At 40.0% G+C, this 15464-nt stretch overlaps 1 protein-coding gene across 1 annotated transcript in view; it reads left to right on the forward strand.

Moving 5' to 3' along the window:
- PLCB2 (phospholipase C beta 2) overlaps positions 1-15464 on the forward strand; it is a 214294-nt gene that overhangs the window by 87286 nt on the left and 111544 nt on the right. Inside the window, exon 4 of the mRNA XM_089659782.1 lies at positions 4501-4641. Within this exon, the coding sequence (XP_089515908.1) occupies positions 4501-4641 (141 nt within the window). The remainder of the gene's footprint in view (positions 1-4500; positions 4642-15464) is intronic.

A 15464-nucleotide genomic window follows, 5' to 3' on the forward strand; every position in this document is an offset into this window, starting at 1 on the left:
GGAGATCATATCCCCCTTAGTATTATACATGGAGATCATATCCCCCTTATGTATTATACATGGAGATCATATCCCCCCTTATGTATTTCACATGTTGATCATATCCCCCCTTATGTATTTCACATGTTGATCATATCCCCCCTTATGTATTTCACATGTTGATCATATCCCCCCTTATGTTTTTCACATGTTGATCATATCCCCCCCTTATGTATTATACATGGGGATCATATCCCCCCTTATGTATTATACATGAAGATCATATCCCCCTTATGTATTACACATGGTGATCATATCCCCCCTTATGTATTATACATGGAGATCATATCCCCCCTTATGTATTTATACATGGAGATCATATCCCCCTTATGTATTTATACATGTTGATCATATCCCCCTTATGTATTTATACATGGAGATAATATCCCCCCTTATGTATTATACATGGAGATCATATCCCCCCTTATGTATTATACATGGAGATCATATCCCACCTTATGTATTTCACATGTTGATCATATCTTTCCTTATGTATTTATACATGGAGATCATATCCCCCCTTATGTATTATACATGGAAATCATATCCCCCCTTATGTATTATACATGGAGATCATATCCCCTCTTATGTATTATACATGGAGATCATATCCCCCCTTATGTATTATACATGGAGATCATATCCCTCTTATGTATTATACATGGTGATCATATCCCCCCTTATGTATTATACATGTTGATCATATCCCCTGTTATGTATTTATACATGGAGATCATATCCCCCCTTATGTATTTATACATGGAGATCATATCCCCCTTATGTATTATACATGGTGATCATATCCCCCCTTATGTATTATACATGTTGATCATATCCCCTGTTATGTATTTATACATAGAGATCATATCCCCCCTTATGTATTTCACATGTTGATCATATCCCCCCTTATGTATTATACATGGAGATCATATCCCCCTTAGTATTATACATGGAGATCATATCCCCCTTATGTATTATACATGGAGATCATATCCCCCCTTATGTATTATACATGGAGATCATATCCCCCTTAGTATTATACATGGAGATCATATCCCCCTTATGTATTATACATGGAGATCATATCCCCCTTATGTATTATACATGGAGATCATATCCCCCTTATGTATTATACATGGAGATCATATCCCCCCTTATGTATTTCACATGTTGATCATATCCCCCCTTATGTATTTCACATGTTGATCATATCCCCCCTTATGTATTATACATGAAGATCATATCCCCCCTTATGTATTATACATGGAGATCATATCCCCCTTATGTATTATACATGGAGATCATATCCCCCCTTATGAATTTATACATGGAGATCATATCCCCCCTTATGTATTATACATGGAGATCATATCCCACCTTATGCATTATACATGGAGATCATATCCCCCTTATGTATTATACATGGAGATCATATCCCACCTTATGTATTATACATGGAGATCATATCCCACCTTATGCATTATACATGGAGATCATATCCCCCTTATGTATTATACATGGAGATCATATCCCCCCTTATGTATTATACATGATGATCATATCCCCCCTTATGTATTATACATGGAGATCATATCCCCCCTTATGTATTATACATGGAGATCATATCCCCCCTTATGTATTATACATGGAGATCATATCCCCCTTATGGATTTATACATGGTGATCGTATCCCCCCTTATGTATTTATACATGTTGATCATATCCCCCCTTATGTATTATACATGGAGATCATATCCCCCCTTAATCTCCTCTTCTCAAGAGAGAATAAATTCAATATCTCTAATCTTTCCTCATAGCTGAGCTCCTCCATGCATCTTATCAGTTTGGTTGCCCTTCTCTGTACTTTCTCCAGTTCCCCAATGTTCTTTTTGTGAATTGGTGCCCAAAACTGAACTGTATATTCCAGATGAGGTCTTACTAATGATTTGTACCGGGGTATAATGATATCTCTTTCTGGAGTCTATACCTCTTTTAATACAAGAGAGGATTTTGCTCGCTTTAGAAACTGCAGCTTGGCATTGCATGTCATTATTAAGCTTGTGATCTAACCTTTGTTCTCAGTTGCATAAAGGCCTTAGGGAGCTAAGGGTGAAGAAACAGCAGTACACTGATCTTCACAGTGAATGGCTGTGCAGGGGGGGCATGTCAGCACAAGTCTGACCATTGGAGGATAGACAACTAGTGGGTTTCTGTAAAAATGTTCCAACGCTGAAAAATCAGGCAAAACACGATAAAACACAGCAAACCAGTGTCTTTGAACTTTTTCTGGGCTGAAAAACTCAAACGCAGAAAAACGCTAATGCAAAACCGCTAAAAAATGCCGAAAAACTTGCATTTTTAACATGACTATACACAGCTAATGCTACCAGCGTTATTAAAATGCCCCGTGTGCATGGAGCCTAACTCTCAGACAAGCTTTAAAAATTCAGCACTTATGTAGAGATGAGAAGACTGCAGATAAACAGGTACAGCTTATGTAGGAGGAGGATTTGTTTCATCTCTGTATATCACCTGAGGACAGTCACTTCATGAGTATATGTGAAGATTTAAAACCCACTTTAACTATATCAAGGGGATAAATAAGGTTCAGGAGGGCAGTATTTTCAATATGAAGCCGGGGTAAAAAATGTGGGACATGACCTGAAATTAGCAGGAGGAAATTTTTAATTGTCATTAAAATAGTATTATTTTACTGAAAGAGTAGTTGATGCTTGAAATAGACTTCCAGCAGAGGTAGTGAGTTAGTCAAAAGTAAGTGGACTCAACATGCTGGGGACAATCATAAGTCTATACTTGGACAAAAAAGTTATATATATACTGTGAATGATATATATATATTTATAGATAGATAGATAGATAGATAGATAGATAGAATAGATTCAGTATATTAAAAAACAATGGCCCACTTGGTCTTTTTTTCTGTTGTCACTCTTCAGTGTTTCTATGATATCCTGGGTTGGGTGTATTAAATTCCCTGTTTTTTTAGTCTTGTTTAATTTTGGTATTATATCTTGTGGCAGTTGCAGCACACTACCAGAGACTGGTGTATAAGTAAGTGCAGAACAATAAAGGAAAAATATATTAGGCTTTTTTTTTAAATGTGGAAAAATACATTTTCTGACCAGCACAAAAAAAGACTAAGATGTGAACATTAGAGGATGCATAGGCTGTATTTACAGCACTGTAGCTTAGCTTATATTTAGGCTGCCGTATTAATGGTAGATTTTTTAAAATAATGCTCGGTAGATCCGCTTTATTTCTAATATGATAATCCATCTATCTTATGCTTTTCAGTGCAAAGGCTGACTGTTTAATAAACAGCATAGGAAAGATAAGCTATATATGTTCTGTGACTGTGAATTACATAACTATACCATGACAGGCAAAGGAAGTCTCTGGAATGACCTGTCGTGAGTCTGGATGGTGTCATGCTCACTTTCTTTAAGATCAGTATTTAAATTAAACAATGCAGGATGTTTGGGTGTATTTTATTTGAACCATAGTTCTTTTTTGTACATTCATTTTTTATTATACAAATATATAAATTATTAAGTTATACAACTTTAAAAATCAGTTGGTATTATGTAAGTATAATTCTCTCAATGTAATAGGTAGAGTCTATGCAAAATAGATGAGTTAAAAAAAATAGACCACAGATTAACCAAGCGTATTATAAATTAATAAAAAGTCTTGTATTTGTAAAATTAAGATTATTAGGTATTGGTTTCTAGACAATAATGTGAACTAAATATGGATAAAATAATTCTAATTAGATGATATGGTCAAAGTTAATTTCCAAGAAAAGACAGAAACTGTGTGCTATATGAGAACCTTCTTTATCTTGGCTATCTATTATTGTTCTGTCACCTGTACACACCTGCCTGTTTCTCACCATTTGTACAAAGCAGTGTTTGTGCTGGGAGCATGCTGCACAGAAAAATGCACCTAGACAAGAATCCTTGCAACAACCCTGTGGCTAAACACCTAATGGGGTCCCCTTTTTTTTAGATGTGGAGTTTAATTCCGCTTTAAGTTATGAAATAAAAAAAACAGCCTTTTCTGCCTTATTTACCTTTTATCCTGAAATTTTTCTATCAGTAGTTTTTTCTACCTCCAAATGTCCTCACACTGAAGGCCAACGTCATTTAACCTACTTCAGCTGGGAGGTAGAAAACACACAGGAATCCAGTGGATCATTCTTCCTCCTGCCATTTACCCAAAACAATTAAATATTACTTTAGCTGGGATGATCCTTGAATGGACCACATAGCCACTACGGTATTACAATTATACTGTATTGTACAATGTATGCATATGAAAATGGATGGCATAGCCTGTTTCACTCATTAGCATCTGAATATTAATAAATATTAATGCAGAACACATATTTTAACATAAGGTGCACATGTACATTTACCTCCTTTTTTTTTTCTCTTCTAGAGCCAGAAATTACGGGAAGTGTTCAACCTGGACTTTCCTGAAAACAACTTCTTGGCCAAAACTTTGTGCATGGTCACTGGGCCAGATATGGTGGATCTTACCTTCCATAACTTTGTATCCTACAAGGAGAATGTGGGCAAGGTACTGTATAAAAAAATGTATAGCTAATAGAAGTGAAAGAGGTGTAGATGAAAATGTGTTAAAAAAACAGTGAAGGAGATTTACTAAAACTGGAGCACTCAGAAACTGGTGCAGGTGTGCATGGTAGCCAATCAGCTTCTAACTACAGCTTGTTCAATTAAGCTTTGACAATAAAACCTGAAAACCGATTGGTTTCTACGCAGAGCTGCACCAGATTTTGCACTCTCCAGTTTCAGTAAATTTACCTCATTGGCTGCCATTGCTAGTCTCCTGCTGAAAGGGCTAGTTGGTAGACAGTCATGCTGGCCTCATGTCTTTAATACTTTGAGTCTGGGACCCAGAAAAGACTGCAGATCAGGATGACCCAAAGCAGACTTAGGGTCTCTGCTCCGACACCTGTATCCCTCATTCGGTGTATTCCACTAAGGGTACAGGTCAAGCTAGAAGTCTGCCTTGACTTCATGCAATCTGCAGAACAATGAGATAAAAAAATCTCGCATCACACAAATCCAAAGTGTGATAAGGGACAGAAGTCTCAGCCTAACTCCTTCCAGGCCATACGTAGCCTAGATGGAGTTAGGCTGAGGCTGCTATCCCTTATCACATGCTGGACCTGTATGGTGTGCGGTGGCTGAGATTTTTTTCTCTTTGTTCCGTGAAATGCGGATCAGGAGTTGTAATTTTACTTGCAACATGCTTTCTACAGGACGTTTAATTTAGAAAGTATTTAGGAACATAGTGAGTCAACATGCATTTTTAGATGGAGAATATTAATGGAAACCTATGGCATAGATTTACTAAAACAGGAGAGTGGAAATTCTGGTGCAGCTGTTCATGGTAGCCAATCAGCTTCTAACTTCATCTTGTTTAATTAGGCTTTGGCAATAAAAAGTGTAAGCTGACTGGTTTCTATGTAGAGCTGCTCTAGATTTTGCACTCTCCAATTTTAGTAGATCATCCTACTGTATTTATGTCATAACAGGTTTAATAAAGAGACCCTGTGACATGAAACCTTTTTTTAATCCAAGCACATACCTAGAGGAAGAGTGTACATACAGTGTACACTTCCCTTCCATCTGCATTGTTCAACATTGCTCTGTTGTAAAAAACTGGTTCCCTGAAGTTCAGTTGTAAAACAACACTTCTGCGAGTGTTGTTCTACGCGGTCCTCTCCATCCTTCACTGATTTCTCCCTCTAAATTTACTATTCTACAGAGACATGAGGTCAGAGAGCCTTTACAGAGATCGACACTTCCATAAGTGACTGTTTCTGAGTGGACTTCAGAGGACCGGTCCTTACTTTGCTTAACTTGTTGTTCAAGAAAAAGACCAGTTGAGTAAGTTTAGCAAGAATAGAAATTTAGAAAGCATAGTTGTTTGCCAAAAATGTTGCAAAGAGTCACATGTTGGAATATGGTTTAACCAAAGATGCAAACCTATAGTGAAATCAGTGGGGTGAGGTTAGCAGGAAGAACCAATGAGACCTGTGATGGATTACGAACATCAACCCTCCTGGAAGCATCCGTTTTGGGCTTCAGCGAGCAGTTCTAGTGGTCATAGAGATGTTTAATGGTGCGACAGGACAGGTCATACTTAATTTTTAGATTTGGCTTTAGATGAAATTATTTCAGTAAGTGATGGTGCTGTTTAGGCTGTGTGAAATTGTGGTGTGGACAAGTGCCCTGTAATGGCAATAATTAATATCAATTCCAATCATATATATATAAAAGTACCTAAAGAGTGCAATGAAACCAGGAGCTATTGCTTATAGTAAGCAGTTTTATTGTCTCTGTTTTGCTTGCGTTCCATAGTTCCCAGCTTAGCTTAAACTTAATTGACATTAGTCTTTTTTGGCCAGGCAAGTTTATACAGTAGTTGTCATCTTGTAATGGAATAGACACGTTTATTGATAGTTTAAAACCTTTATTTCCTTACCTTGTTAGGTATTTCTGATGTTTTCTTGTATCCTAAGAAGCAAAAATTCAGTTGCAAAATTTCTGAGCAGCAAAAATGTGCTACAGCTGTTTTCGTTTTAAACTAATTTTATTGGAAAATAAATTAAATGCATACATGTTATACAGAGGAAAACAATATAAAAACATCTCAAAGGTCAAAATCTTGTCCGATGACACGATATAGACAGGAAATAGGTTCATAAAAAGCCAAAAGTATACTTAAATATCCAATATAATAACAACATCAGATGGAGACTTACACAAACATGCATCTTACGAAGACACATCTATTTATCCGGTTACCTAAACTCTAAACAGACCTGAGCAGTAATATACACTACACCCTGCATACCAGGCAGGGAAAACAGTTTCATTCTCCTAAAATGCTCATTATACCCCTGGAACCATAAGGGCATCGCTATCATGGTCACCCTCAAAATTATACCACAGAACTCCGACCTTCCTTTCCAAAAAGGGGCTAAAGGTCAGCCCACAAAACAGAAGCAGGACCATAGGAGGTGTTAACTATAGAGGAGGATCAAAAATCAAATGTAACAAAAAGTCACTCTTATCCTGCTTGTCTACCCAAGGTTCCCAAATATTGATAAATTTGCCTGGGCACCCTCATAGGTCACAGCTGTATTCTTTAGTTCAAAATAAACAGTTGCAGGACCTCCAATTTGCAGTAGAGTGTCACATAACTAAGAAGCCTCAAAGTTAATATTTCTCAGTCTCTAGAAATTGTCATTTGTGTTTCTGGCCCAAAATTGGGTCTCTGTTACCCCTTTTAAGCCCACTCACAGTACCTCACAGCAAAGCCCTCCTTTGCAATTGGTGTTAGATATCCTAAAAACTTAGGGAGCCTCTCTGAAGCAAATCCTCTACATCACCAAAGATTTGTTACCTGAAAGTGTTTTGTCTTAAGGAAACTGCGTCTTCAGAGAAAGCAGCAGACATATCCTCCTTCTTCTCCGGCAAAGTTCGTCTTCCCACACTTTGCAATTCCTAAAATAAAGGTGCTAATGTCACCCGCAGTTGATGTCACAGCTCACAATGCATCTGACACAATGACAACATGTTACTGATGCACCACACTGTCATTGATGGTTGCCAGCCCAAAGCTAATGTGGAAAAAAGAAAGAAATACATGTGACAGACAGTGACCATCTATCTTTCCACTCTCTGCTGATGCCAGCTTAGAAAACATTGGACTTTTCAAATCGTATAAAGAAGCCATATAGACATGTTTTATATTTCTGTGTAAAGTTGACCATATGCATATAGATTCTTTCATCCATGCTATACAGTATGGATAAACAAATCTCCTGTTACGCCTATTGTATTTTGAGAGCTGGCCCTCCAGCTGTCAAAACACCTGAACAAAGCCCACATCTGATTGGATGCAGGCACTGTTCGGCTGCCAATCTTTCCACCCAATTCCTTCAATTTCTCAGTTGAAGGTTTCCGTCCAAGTCATCAGGAACCAGCTGAAATTGGGTCGGTGTGTGGCCAGCTTTACGTTTGCAATACATGAATTACTGGCTTGGCAAATCCAGAAGGTTTTTAAATAACATGGCCCAGAAGTATTTAATAATTTTTACACACATTGGTTATATATACAGTATAGTTTAATGTTGCATTTTGATTAACTTATTTATCTGACTTTTTTCTATTGTGAGTAGGAACTGACTTCTTTTTTTGTTTTTTACATTTTTATTAAATTCAAGTTAGAACAAAATAGAGCTACGCACATAGTCATTTAGAGTCATAAGGGTCAAGTTACTAAAACTGGGGAGTGCAAACTCTGGTGCAGCTCTGCATAGAAACCAATAAATGTCCAGGTTTCTTTTTTGTCAAAGCTTAACTGAACAAGCTGAAGTTAGAAGCTGTTTGGCTACCATGCACAGCTGCACCAGATTTTGCTCTCTCCAGTTTTAGTAAACCAACCACATTGTCCGTTAGAAAATGGTGCAATCAAAGACTTAAATATTCTTACAGATAATGAAACAAACAAAAATCTAATTTTTGCAGATAACAGTCAGGACCAAAATGTCTTCATATAAGCATGTAGATATACACTATATTGCCAAAAGTATTGGGATACTTACCTTTACATATACATGAACTTTAATGGCTTCCCAGTCTTAGTCCATAGGGTTCAATATTGTGTTGGCCCACCCTTTGCAGCTATAACAGCTCCAACTCTAAGGTTTAGAGGAGTGTGTCTATGGGAATTTTTGACCATTCTTCCAGAAGTGCATCAGGCGCTGATGTCGGACGGGAAGGCCTGGCTCGCAGTCTTCCCTCTAATTCATTCCAAAGGTGTTCTATCGGGCTGAGGTCAGGACCGTCAAGTTCCTTCATCCCAAATTCACTCACCCATGTCTTTATGGACCTTGCTTTATGCACTGGTGCGCAGTCATGTTGGAACAGAAAGGGGCCATCCTTAAACTGTTCCCACAATGTTGGGAGCATGAAATTGTCCAAAATGTCTTGGAATGCTGACACCTTAAGAGTTCCCTTCACTGGAACTAAAGGGCCAAGCCCAACCCCTAAAAAGCAACACCACACCATAATCCCCCCTCCACCAAACTTTACACTTGGCACAATGCAATCAGGCAAGTATCGTTCTGCTAGCCACTGCCAAACCCAGACACATCCAATGGATTGCCAGACAGAAAAGCATGATTTGTCACTCCAGAGGACACGTCTCCACTGCTCTAGAGTCCAGTGGTGGTGTGCTTTACACCACTGCACGATGCTTTGCATTGCACTTGGTGATGTAAAGCTTTGCTGCAGTTGCTCGGCCATGGAAACCCTTTCCATGAAGCTCTCGACGCACTGTTGTTGTGCTAATCTGAAGGTCACACATAGTTTGGAGTTTTTAAGCTATTGACTCAGCAGACAGTTGGTGACTTCTGTGCACTGTGCGCTTCAGCATGCACTGACCCCACGCTATCATTTTACGTGGCCTACCACTTCATGGCTGAGTTGCTGTTGTTCCCAGTTGCTTCCACTTTGTTATAATACCACTAACAGTTGACCGTGGAATATTTTGTAGCTAGGAAATTTCACGGATGGACTTATTGCACAGGTGGCAACCTATCATGGTATGACGCTTAAATCTACTGAGCTCCTGAGAGCGACCCATTCTTTCACAAATATTTGTAGAATCAGTCTGCATGCCTAGGTGCTTGATTTTATACACCTTTAGCCATGGAGGTGGTTGAAACACCTGAATCCAATGATTTGGAGGGGTGTCCCAATACTTTTGGCAATATAGTGTATATTAGCCCATACTTTTCATGATAACAGACAATTTGAAGGGCAGCCTCTCAGGAGTTAAGCCAACTCATAAGGGCAAATGCATTAGATCAACAGAGCATCCTCCAGTCCAAGGTAGGAGGCACATTGGCTTTGATTCATGGTTGCCCATATCTTATGAAATTTGGACATGTTTCAATACTGTAATTATCTCACAGAACATGACCTGAGAAACCAGGGATTTACCTCTGCAATGGGTAATGTAGGGGGTCCTCCACACCCGGTCTAGTGCCAAGGCATCTTTTTTTTTTTTATTAAGGAGTGCCTCTTTAGTGTCTGTACAGAAAGAAGTTCCAACCACTGTATATAGGATTTGGTAAACTCTATTCAAAGATCATATTGCTTTTAGAAACTCCCACCAAATGAGAATATATATTTCTCCCTAAAAGTTAACAGAGAGTAGAAATAGTGAAACAATTTGAAGTACTTAGCCTGGTAAGAAGTTTTATAAGAGGAAGTAAAGTGGATTCCCAGGGTAGAGTAGAGTATGATGAGTCCAAGAGAAGGTGAAAGACATTTGAAGGGATTCCTGAAAACGCGTGGATAAAGATATACTCAAAGCCTTAGACTTACACCTATTGACCCAAAAGAACAGCAAATTGGCACAGTAAAATAAAATTCAACAGAGAATTCAGATTTAGACCAAAACAGTAGGGCATCATCTGCAAAAAGGCAAATTTTGTGATGATGACCTGACACTCTAATCCCAGTATCATCCTGATGAAGTTGTATGACCTAAGCCAGGGACTAGATGGCCACGGTGAACAAGACCAGGGATAGTGGACATCCCTGTCTTGTGCCTAGATTTAAATCCAATCCTAAAATGCTGAACTGAGCAAAAAAAAAAGTACAGGGCATTGCTCCGAGGAAGAAATTGAGGGTCAAAACCCCAATGTTGCAAGACTTGAAACAAAATAGTCCCAATTTAGGGAATCAAAAACGTTCCTCATGTCTAAAAATAGCATTGTAGTGCATCTCTGGCATGACATATGCAAAAAAAGTGAAATTGTTGTCCTTTGTTTGCTTGCCAAGAATAACGCTCATACAGTTCTCTGAAGTGTGACCATTATGGGGCTTCGGTATTATACAAATGCTTGAGAGAAGGAAATCACACTCTTAGTTGGTAAAATAATTTAGATAGGGAAGAGAATGCCCAAAAAATGTTTGTAGTTAATAGCAGTAAAGTCATCAGGCCCTAGCTTCTTCCTGTATTTGACAGTTTTATTAGCTTATTGAATTTACAATAAAGAAATGTACTTATTGATAGAGGAATGATCTGTATCTGATAATTTCAGGAATTTCAGATTAGAGAAAAATGTTGCAGCCTTTTCGTGGTCCTGGTAACTAGCACTGATGTAACTGGACCAGATAGGAATGAATTGAAGAATCTAAAATCTTAACCAGGTCCGAGTTAAGGTGTTCCTGATCTGTGCGCAGTTTAAAGGGTGCATCAATATGGCTTTCTTGTTCAGTCTAGTCTAGTGGGAAGGAGGGTATCAGTCTTGCTACCGTTTAGGAGGAATTTATGTTTCGATTAATTTGTTGCTCCGTCAGGTATGTAAAGCATCAGTAAAGTTTAGTTTTCAAGCTGTATACCCTAGTATGGGTAACTGGGGCGTGGTCACTATGGAAGTTTTTGGAAGCTACAAGAAGGCCAACCACTAATTATTTAACATACTCCATGGATTTTTTCTTTTGGAATGCAAATTGTGTCAGGGTTCCATGAATGGTAGGTTTGTGGGCTTCTCAAACAGTAGTGGAAGAAAGCAGAGAGGATTAATGTAAAGAAAAATATTCTTAAGGAGCGGCCCGGGTACAAAGTGTTACCAAAGGGTCACTAATCAAAAAAATCATGAAGGGACCAAAAATGCTGAATATAACATCTCTGGAATGGCTTTCTGCAACAATCAGTCAGAAAAAAAATAAAGTTATGTGATTTTTGGGACCTAAAGTTTTCATTGGAAATGCCCCTATGACAGGCCTGCTGAGGCCATGTTATACTTCATCTGTGCTAAAGATAAGTGGACTTTTGGTTTGTGTTGCTGAAGTTAAGCTATTTATTAGAGATGAGCGAATCGAACTCGGCGAAGTGGAATTCGTTTCGAATATTAGAAAAATTTCGATTTGCGCCGAATCCGAAAATTAGCAAACTTCGGATGCGCGAATCGAAATTTTTCCAAAAATGGCGGCGACATGTGCGGCGACGGAGCAGGGATCTCTGGGAAGGCGCGCAGACAAGGCGCGCTGACCCATAATGCATTCATTCATGACATGTGATCGCATTAGCCAATCAGCAGCCAGCCAGCCAGCACTGTGTAATGGTGGAGCTATAAATTGCGGCCATCTTACAATTCTCCATTTGCCTCTGGTCATTCAAGAGAGACAGATCTCTCTGTATTAGGGACACAGAATAGTTACTTAGGGACACAGAACCGTTACTTAGGGACACAGAACCGTTACTTAGGGACACAGAATTGTTACTCAGAGACAGACACAGAATTGTTACTCAGGGACAGACACAGAATTGTTACTCAGGGACAGACACGGAATTGTTACTGAGGGACACAGAATTGTTACTGAGGGACACAGAATTGTTACTCAGGGACAGACACAGAATTGTTACTCAGGGACAGACACAGAATTGTTACTCAGGGACAGACACAGAATTGTTACTGAGGGACACAGAATTGTTACTGAGGGACACAGAATTGTTACTGAGGGACACAGAATTGTTACTCAGGGACAGACACAGAATTATTACTCAGGGACAGACACAGAATTGTTACTCAGGGACAGACACAGAATTGTTACTGAGGGACAGACACAGAATTGTTACTGAGGGACACAGAATTGTTACTCAGGGACAGACACAGAATTGTTACTCAGGGACAGACACAGAATTGTTACTCAGGGACAGACACAGAATTGTTACTCAGGGACAGACACAGAATTGTTACTGAGGGACACAGAATTGTTACTGAGGGACACAGAATTGTTACTGAGGGACACAGAATTGTTACTCAGGGAAACAGAATTGTTACTCAGGGACAGACACAGAATTGTTACTGAGGGACACAGAATTGTTACTGAGGGACACAGAATTGTTACTCAGGGACAGACACAGAATTGTTACTGAGGGACACAGAATTGTTACTGAGGGACACAGAATCGTTACTCAGGGACACAGAATTGTTACTCAGGGACACAGAATTGTTACTGAGGGACACAGAATTGTTACTCAGGGACACAGAATTGTTACTCAGGGACACAGTATTGTTACTCAGGGACACAGTATTGTTACTCAGGGACAGACACAGAATTATTACTGAGGGACACAGAATTGTTACTGAGGGACACAGAATTGTTACTCAGGGACAGACACAGAATTGTTACTGAGGGACACAGAATTGTTACTCAGGGACACAGCATTGTTACTCAGGGACACAGAATTGTTACTCAGGGACACAGAATTGTTACTCAGGGACAGACACAGAATTGTTACTGAGGGACACAGAATTGTTACTGAGGGACACAGAATTGTTACTCAGGGACAGACACAGAATTGTTACTGAGGGACACAGAATTGTTACTGAGGGACAAAGAATTGTTACTGAGGGACACAGAATTGTTACTCAGGGACACAGAATTGTTACTCAGGGACACAGAATTGTTACTCAGGGACAGACACAGAATTGTTACTGAGGGACACAGAATTGTTACTGAGGGACACAGAATTGTTACTCAGGGACAGACACAGAATTGTTACTGAGGGACACAGAATTGTTACTCAGGGACACAGAATTGTTACTCAGGGACAGACACAGAATTGTTACTGAGGGACACAGAATTGTTACTGAGGGACACAGAATTGTTACTGAGGGACACAGAATTGTTACTCAGGGACACAGAATTGTTACTCAGGGACAGACACAGAATTGTTACTGAGGGACACAGAATTGTTACTGAGGGACACAGAATTGTTACTCAGGGACAGACACAGAATTGTTACTGAGGGACACAGAATTGTTACTGAGGGACACAGAATTGTTACTGAGGGACACAGAATTGTTACTCGGGGACACAGAATTGTTACTCGGGGACACAGAATTGTTACTGAGGGACACAGAATTGTTACTCGGGGACACAGAATTGTTACTCGGGGACACAGAATTGTTACTCAGGGACAGACACAGAATTGTTACTGAGGGACACAGAATTGTTACTGAGGGACACAGAATTGTTACTCAGGGACACAGAATTGTTACTCAGGGACAGACACAGAATTGTTACTGAGGGACACAGAATTGTTACTCAGGGACAGACACAGAATTGTTACTGAGGGACACAGAATTGTTACTGAGGGACACAGAATTGTTACTCAGGGACACAGAATTGTTACTCAGGGACAGACAGAGAATTGTTACTGAGGGACACCGAATTGTTACTGAGGGACACAGAATTGTTACTCAGGGACACAGAATTGTTACTCAGGGACAGACACAGAATTGTTACTGAGGGACACAGAATTGTTACTCAGGGACAGACACAGAATTGTTACTCAGGGACACAGAGTTGTTACTGAGGGACACAGAATTGTAACTGAGGGACACACAATTGTTACTGAGGGACACAGAATTGTTACTCGGGGACACAGAATTGTTACTCGGGGACACAGAATTGTTACTCAGGGACAGACACAGAATTGTTACTGATGGACACAGAATTGTTACTGAGGGACACAGAATTGTTACTGAGGGACACAGAATTGTTACTCAGGGACAGACACAGAATTGTTACTGAGGGACACAGAATTGTTACTGAGGGACACAGAATTGTTACTGAGGGACACAGAATTGTTACTCAGGGACAGACACAGAATTGTTACTGAGGGACACAGAATTGTTACTGAGGGACACAGAATTGTTACTGAGGGACACAGAATTGTTACTCAGGGACGCAGAATTGTTACTCAGGGACACAGAATTGTTACTCAGGGACACAGAACTGTTACTCAGGGACACAGAATTGTTACTCAGGGACACAGAATTGTTACTCAGGGCCACAGAACTGTTACTCAGGGACACAGAATCGTTACTCAGGGACACAGAATCGTTGAATTAAAGAGTATGTCAGACAACACGCAGAGGAGTGTCAGAGGAGGCCATGTTTTAGGAGCGAGCAGACGTGGCAGCAGAGGAAGGGGTCGAGGCAGCACTAGTCGCAGCCAGAGGCCAGTGCTCCCGGTGTCATCCAGCGGTCGTGTCTCCACTGACAACCCTGCCGTCATCGATTGGTTGGCTCGGTCGTCTTCCTCTTCCCAGGTCACCTCTGACACCTACAGCCAATGGTCGGTGGGTACGTCAGACACAACCGTTAGTTGGCATGGCCCGGGAGCAAGCCCACTGAAATCACGTGTCCTCTACCTGCCCCTGTCCTTTGGTGTTCCCTCACCAAGCGAAGTATCGCATGCTGTGGGCTCAGCCCCACTGTACAGTGAGGAAGAGCTAACAGAGGGCGGTCAGGAACGGGGGGAGACATCCGCCT

Source organism: Staurois parvus, unplaced genomic scaffold, assembly GCF_062004578.1.
Source record: "Staurois parvus isolate SC_StPar_1 unplaced genomic scaffold, SC_StPar_1.0 ptg001188l, whole genome shotgun sequence".
In the NCBI taxonomy this organism is placed as follows: Eukaryota; Metazoa; Chordata; class Amphibia; order Anura; family Ranidae; genus Staurois; species Staurois parvus.